At 37.5% G+C, this 7,387-nt stretch overlaps 1 protein-coding gene across 3 annotated transcripts in view; it reads right to left on the bottom strand.

Annotated features, from left to right (window-relative positions):
- Window positions 1-6,137, bottom strand: part of rcbtb2 (regulator of chromosome condensation (RCC1) and BTB (POZ) domain containing protein 2) — a 40,338-nt gene extending 34,201 nt beyond the window's left edge. For 2 of the 3 annotated variants that reach the window (XM_016536260.1, XM_016536269.1), the window contains exons 1-3: window positions 5,950-6,137; window positions 4,966-5,097; window positions 2,971-3,121 (exon numbers count right to left, since the gene is read on the bottom strand). In XM_016536260.1, the coding sequence (XP_016391746.1) occupies window positions 2,971-3,121; window positions 4,966-5,091 (277 nt within the window). In that variant the 5' untranslated portion in view covers window positions 5,092-5,097; window positions 5,950-6,137. The remainder of the gene's footprint in view (window positions 1-2,970; window positions 3,122-4,965; window positions 5,098-5,949) is intronic. The other variant, XM_016536253.1, reaches the window with a different exon arrangement.
- Window positions 6,138-7,387: the final 1,250 nt, after the last annotated feature.

The raw sequence follows: 7,387 nt of genomic DNA, 5'->3' as shown, positions 1-7,387 counted from the left end.
GATTGCTTTCTCACTACAACCGAACCGCTCCAGAGTTCGTTTTCAAAAGAGCCGAGACCACCTCGTTCAGGCGATCTCAGACCGATTGTTTTGGCGCAGATCTGAGTGCGATTGCCGTGTTCACATATGCCCAAACGAACCGAGCTAAGGGGGGAAACGCGACAGGTTCCGAAACAACGGGCCAGGTGTGAAAGCACCCTAAGTTAAGGCCAGAGATCTCCAACCATGCTCCTGGAGAGCTATCCTCCTGCAGACTTCAGTTCCAACCCTGCTCAAACACACCTTGTAATTACACCTGCCTGAGTGATTGTAATTATCAAGTAACACTGAACACCTTGATTAGCTGGTTCAGGTGTGTTTGGAGCTGAAATCTGCAGGACACCGCTGAAATCGGAAAGCGCACCGCTTTAAAGGAAAGGAGTGGAATTGATCATCGTGTTTTATAATTGTTGGAAGCCAAATTCAAAATCGAAACTAAAATTTGAATCATCGCACAGCCTAGCTAGCTCACAGCTAGCTCAAGTTGAAACATCAACAGTCAACACGCATTAAAGACACATGATAGAAACAACTGACACAATTTGACCAGTCAGCACAGCCATCTAGTAGCCAGTCATTGTTGTAGTTTTAACATCACTATGAGGACATAAAAGATTATGATCTCTACAGTTCGCTTGAAAAGTAGATGGTGGACATCTTCGAGATCAATCTCGATATAAAATCTGTAGATCACCCACTCCTATATTATAGTTGGCATGAAATGGACGTTGTGACTAACTTTCATGCCAACTACTTCCATATCGTGGTGCATTTCCGAGTGAAACAGCCTTTTGAAGAAGAAATTACAATTTTAAGGTGTTAGCATTGCTATTGCCATTATATTAAACAGACAAACACTCTTAAAGGGGTCATATGATGCAATTTCATTTTTTCCTTTCTCTTTGGAGTGTTACAAGCTCTTGGTGCATAAAGAAGATCTGTAAAGTTGCAAAGACTAAATTCTCAAATCCATCACAACGCACTGGATAGCTGGCTAATCAGAGCACACCTCGCTTTTCAGACCGATTAGTTTTGTAAAAATCGACGCGTTTCAGAAGGCGGGTCATACAGTAGAAACAATAATGTACAGTATGTGGAAAATAATGTGTTTTTTTTACTTTAAACCGCATAAACACATTTCATTACACCAAATACACAAAATAATGTTCTTTTTAGCAGCATCATATGACCCCTTTAATACACTGACCTCAGTGAAACCACACTTACACAGGCCTAATCTGATACATGGTCAAGTCAGCCAAATCATGTCTGAATGTGGAATACATCTCCCATGAAATTCTGTGATGTAATCTCAAGACCCGTAAACAGTAGATTGAAGATTAAACTTCAGTGATAATGTGCTGCCACAATAAAAACTGAAATGCCATTAACACAATCTTTCATGCAAAAAGCTTGCAAAAAATACTAATAACTATTTTTACTAATTAATAGTAATTAAATCATGGTTTAGACATTATAATTCTATACATGCCTCTTGACGGTTTCATTACAACAAGTCAATGCAGCTAACCATGTTTTTCTGTTTTTCTTATAATTTCCAAATTCAGATCACACCCACTTCCGCGAGGTCTGTTTATATACATTTACATCTTGATAAACTAGCATAAATATAGGCAGGGCTGGACTGGGACAAAAAATCGGCCCTGGCATTTTTTGGTCCAGGCGGCCCCCCACCACTTATATATTTATATACATTACCAGTCAAAAGTTTTTGAACAGTAAGATCTTTAATGTTTTTTAAAGAATTCTCTTCTGCTCACTAAGCCTGCATTTATTTGATCCAAAATACAGCAAAAGCAGTAATATTGTGAAATATTTTTACTATTTAAAATAACTGTTTTCTATTTGAATATATTTTAAAATGTAATTTATTCCTGTGATTTCAAAGCTGAATTTTTTGCATCATTACTCCAGTCTTCAGTGTCACATGATCCTTCAGAAATCATTCTAATATGCTGATTTGCTGCTCAAAAAACATTTATTATTATTATGTTGAAAACAGCTGAGTATAAATTTTCTTTGATGAATAAAGTTCAGAAGAACAGCATTTATCTGAAATAGAAGTACTTTGTAACATTATAAATGTCCATCATATCTTCTTCTCCTCCTGCCTTGCTCTTTGGCCTGCATCACTCACCGCAGAGCAAGCCTGTTCTTGATAATGTTGCTGTGAAAATGCGGGAAAAGCCGACGAGGAACTATTTTACAGAACAACAGTACAATTACAATACTAACATTTATGAATATTGATAGAGTTCTTGCTTTTTCTAAACTTTTATTTAGGTGGAAACGTGCCGGAAGACCTCAATGCTTCTTTTTGTTGACAGCAGATTTATAAAGGAGTCTCATTACGAATACGTCGTATGTATTGCATTGTCACATGCCTTGTAAAAATGAATAAAAATGTGACTGAGCAACTGACGAGTAACACGATTGTTCGGTACAATTTATTCGGTCTTTTCGCTTATTCGGCCGAATTTCGGTTGCCGAACATTCGGTGCATCCCTATTGTGATTGGGTGGTTTATGCTGTCAATACAGGAGACAAACCAATGGGCCACTGGCTGCTCACTGTCCATGCGTGATGGTCCTTGGCACAAAAAAAAAAAAAAAAAACATTCTGTCGGCCCACAGGGAAAATGCCTGGTATGCCCGATTACCAGTCCAGCCCTGAATACAGGAACGTATGGGTACAGGGAATGTCCAACTCATGTATTATAATATCTGACCCCTGACATTAGGGCTGCACAACAATATATAACAATAATATATATTTGTGATAAAAAATAATAATATTCATGAATTTTCACCATAGAAATATTTCTAATGTTGCCATCCTGCAACCAAAATGATTTTGTACAGCAAAATACCAAATCATTGCCTTTGTTTCATGTCAAAAAATCTGTCCAACCTGCGGTGGCGATGACTACATGTGGCCCTGTGCCATAGCTCAAAGACACAATTTTCTTCCCACACAAGATGTCTATTCGCCTGGGCTCAATGGTGCTCTGCGTGTCCCCAAGCCCCAGGCAGCCACTGCAGTTCGTCCCCAGTGCAAATACCTGTGGGTAGACATGAGTTTAGGTGGTTTAACACTTGACAAGAACTTTTCATTATGTTTATATTATATTTAATCACAGTTAGTTCTGTCAATTGATTTAAAAAAAAAAAATGTATCACATTTTTCTGCAATCACTAGTAATCGCATATTAATATAATACATTAATATTGTCATAATTTCACATTGAATCTCCAAATTAATGTAAAAAGAACAAAGATGGTATATTTTTTAAATATGTATTTTTAATGGCATCTTTTTTACTAAGTAGCCTATTACTAATGAAGACCAGTATCATTGATACCAATACTGATGTCTCTACTAAATGCATTTTCAGCCATTAATTATAGCCATTCAACATTACAGTATAACTGAAAGCCATTTTTTTTTTTTTACAATTAATAGGATTTGAAAAATAACTTTTAACCCTTAAGTGTCTCGTTCCCTTCGGGGAACCATGGTTACATACGTAACCTGGAGACGTTTTCTCTTCCTCTTCTCTAAAGCAGTGCAGCATGGCCTCGCCCCCTTCGCTCCGTGTTCCCGGAGGCCGGGTTTATGTAAAATTCTGGGTTCTTGACGTAACGGACCTGGGAAGTAACTTGTTGTAGTCCCTTACCAGTCGTTTTTGTAGGCATTAAACTGCCAGAATTTTAAAAGACGATATCTCCGTTTGCATTGAACTTTCAGCTTCGTAACTTTGCAGATATCGTTTATGATCAAACAGCAACATTACACACTAACTAACATTAAAAAAGTGAAATCGCAATCAACCACCCCTTTAAACTGAAAAAAATAATAATAATCACACAATTAATGTGTTAATTTTGACAGCCCTACTTATAGTTCATTATGCCATTGACTATCATTCAATACTGAGGGAATATCGGTCAAGACCATTTGCGTATATTTACAGAACAGATCGTTCTGGCTCTAAAGTCTGATTGGATGAGCTGCAGTCAGCCTCTCAAAGCTCAACTCTAGCCGCTCCTTCTACATAACTACAATTCTGTTTACACAGTATTCTTAAAGGCACTTTGTGCTTTCAGTTTAGCACTTGATCCCTACTTACAGTATGTAATGAGATAAAAAGAGTTTTTGATGAGAAAGCTTTTGTTGAAAAGATAAATGGTACCATAAGTGCTGTCCATGTTTTATTGTGGTTAAATATTTTAAAAAGCATGAAAGAAAAAAAGGAAGTGGCCAGGCTCGGGACGTGCACCAGAGCTACTCTCAGGAAGCAAACAAGGCTTTTGTTAGTATTACAGGCCTAAATATAACCGTGTTCTATCAGCTTATCACCAGCCCAAGATCACTCTGCCTTTGACTGTCTCTTTCCTATCAGTATGTGTGTGCATGGCTCAACAATTTTTATTTAGTTTTTTATTTTTATTGTGGATTAATTTTTTACTTTTCCTGATTACATTTTCGACTGACTCCACAATTATATAATTACTAAGTATAGGATTCACACCGGTGCGGTGACTGACTGCCACACATACTCCTCAAAACATTAGATTCATCCGCGTTGGAGCCGTGCCAGAGTACAACCCAGGCAAGGAAGATAATTCCGCAAGTAACTGCAATTCCAGGTATTCAAACAGAGATGGCGACAAAGAGGCAAAACTTACGGACTGCAGCTTTAAATTTTATAATGATGGCAAATGACTCATAATTTTACTGATTTGTTCTAATTATGAACGCATTCTTACTGAAGCATCCTTATCATTGAGTCCTGATGTGTGTGAGAGAGCAAAAGCTCCACCCAACCTAATGAACAATTTCCAGCGAGGATCTGTGCTCATTTATGGTTCATCTGTCCACTAAAAGCTTTCAGCATGTCTGTACCTCATCACTGACGGTAACGTAGATAGCCTCATTTGCAGCACTACCGAACACACAGGCTTGACGGATGAGCCGCAGTTCCTCAGGGGGCAGGAGGGCAAACACCGGCCACTTTCCCACGTCCAGCATACTACTCTGTGATGTAACACATACACTCACATTAAGAAAGCATTAGCTGCATCTCAAAAAATTGTTATCATTTTTAGGCACCAATTTCTCTCTCATATATATATATATATACACACATACATACACACACACACAATATACACATACATATAGTATTCTTTAAAATGCAATGAAGTATCATATCATTTTCATGTAAAAATAAAAGCCATCACCAATAAGCACCATTTAATTCTATGTTCATTCATATGAATCAACGTAGTACCATGGTGTTCTTGGAAATAAGTAGCATGGTACCACGAAAGTATTTTATTCTCAAGGAAATCACGTGAAATTTAAATTTGAATGAAATATTTGAATTTTGAGCAGAAATTATAAAGCAACATTGTTAATACATGTAACATTTTGCTGAAGTACTGTAGCTGACAGACACTTGTTAGTTTAACTGACGTAACGTTAAATAAAAGAAATCCTTACAAAGAAAACAAATAATATGTGACCAAACAACAAACTCTACAATAATAGTTGTAATCAAGCATCTAGTCAAAATAAATGTTTATGTAAATAAACGGGCGTGTTGTTACTCAGCTGTTAGTGAGCTAACAAGCTAACTATCGTTTACATTCATAACACCCCGTGTTTATAGAAATAAAAACAGTCCACAAGTCTGCACAAGCCTCAATTTAAGATGTTAAATTACACGATGTACCGCTGAATAGCAGCTGATATAACATATATAGAGGTGTTTGAATGAGTAAATCTGCTAGCTGATGTTAGCCGGCTGCATAGATTAACGTCATGGAGAAGTGTCAATCCAATATCAGCGCGAGGTTTTACAATATAAACTCTCTAAATGTTTACCTTGTGTTAACTTAAACTCCCAAGTCTTCATTCCTGGTGTCAGAGGATGATGTAGATATGGTAAAGCGGTCAGTTTTGCATGGCTACGAGTCAGGAAAACAGAGATGTGCCCAGTCTTCTCTGCTGGCAGTTAGTGATGTGATCATGTGACATTTGAACCGAGGCATCGGAGCTTGTGTCGAGAATAAGTGGGCGTGCCAGATGAAGCCTCGATTCGAAGCTTGTGTTGAAGCTTCACTTTCTGTCCAGTCACGTGCGCGATTCACTTTGCGTGTCGAAATGTTCGATCCCCCAGATCTTACTTTACTAATAAGTTTGAATTCGGACTTATTCAGTTACATTTTAGATACCCATTCATACAAGTAATATGAAGGATACTAATTATTTCAGGAAAATTAAATATTTGTCATATGCAATTCATATGTGTCCGTTATTCTTCTATTACATCATATTGATATTCGTACTGGTATTAAATTGCACTGTTTAATGGGTAAATTAATTTATCCAGAGACAGAAATTCAACAAAAACAAACACACACACTGTTAGGTTTTTATTTGTACACGTAACATGAGTCGATCTATGGAATATGTGGTGGATGCTTCGTCCTACGGAGCGTCTTTCACAGGCTTTTGGCTGCCTTATTTTTTACTAACCACCAGATGGCGCTGTTTTCGACACTCTCGAAGCTTTGAATCTTTTCGCGAAACAGTCAGAGGAAAGCCTCAGTGCTTCACGAGGCTTCATCACTACTGGCAGTGTGTCATATGGGTGGATTTTACCCACACAGGATTAAAGCCAAACTTCCCTTGTAAACAAATTACCATGGTAACTAAAGTAAAATCGCATATTTACTACAGATATTGGTTCTACTGTAAAACCATAATAAATTGTGGTTAAATGTGAAAAAGCCTGTAATGACATACACAGTGTAAGCTATATTAAAGGAGACATATTAGTTTAGTATTACAGCTCGTACCTGCTAAAAACATCTGTTTTGCTTCTGATTATCATGTTTAAATCATGCGTTTTAAACCATATTAGTTTAAACTTCTGATATATGGTTTTCTGAGCACACACATCCAAAGTACACGGACAGAAAGCGGCTGTCACAGCATGTGAGTACTAAACTAAGTTCTCATTCACACACAAGTGTACATTAAAAAACACACATGAGTTAGAAAAACAGTCGGTTATGTCTGTGAAGGTCAACAGCTGGGAAATAAATCGCATGTTTATTTTAGATCTGTGTGGCAGCAGCAATATACAGTGAATAAATCAATAAATCCACTGCTCTGTTGTCTCCTCTGAGGCTGGGATTCTAAACAGTGTTCTGTGCTCCTCTGTGCAGCCAAAGACAGAACAATTAGCATGTTTTGCTCAAACTTTCGCAATGGCATTAGAGCTGGTACACCGTTGTCGCTTGCAAAATCAAAATGA

Source organism: Sinocyclocheilus rhinocerous, unplaced genomic scaffold, assembly GCF_001515625.1.
Source record: "Sinocyclocheilus rhinocerous isolate Xijiao unplaced genomic scaffold, SAMN03320098_v1.1 scaffold974, whole genome shotgun sequence".
In the NCBI taxonomy this organism is placed as follows: Eukaryota; Metazoa; Chordata; class Actinopteri; order Cypriniformes; family Cyprinidae; genus Sinocyclocheilus; species Sinocyclocheilus rhinocerous.
The sequence above is the reverse complement of the archived record's forward strand: the minus strand, read 5'-3'. Positions and strand labels throughout refer to the sequence as shown.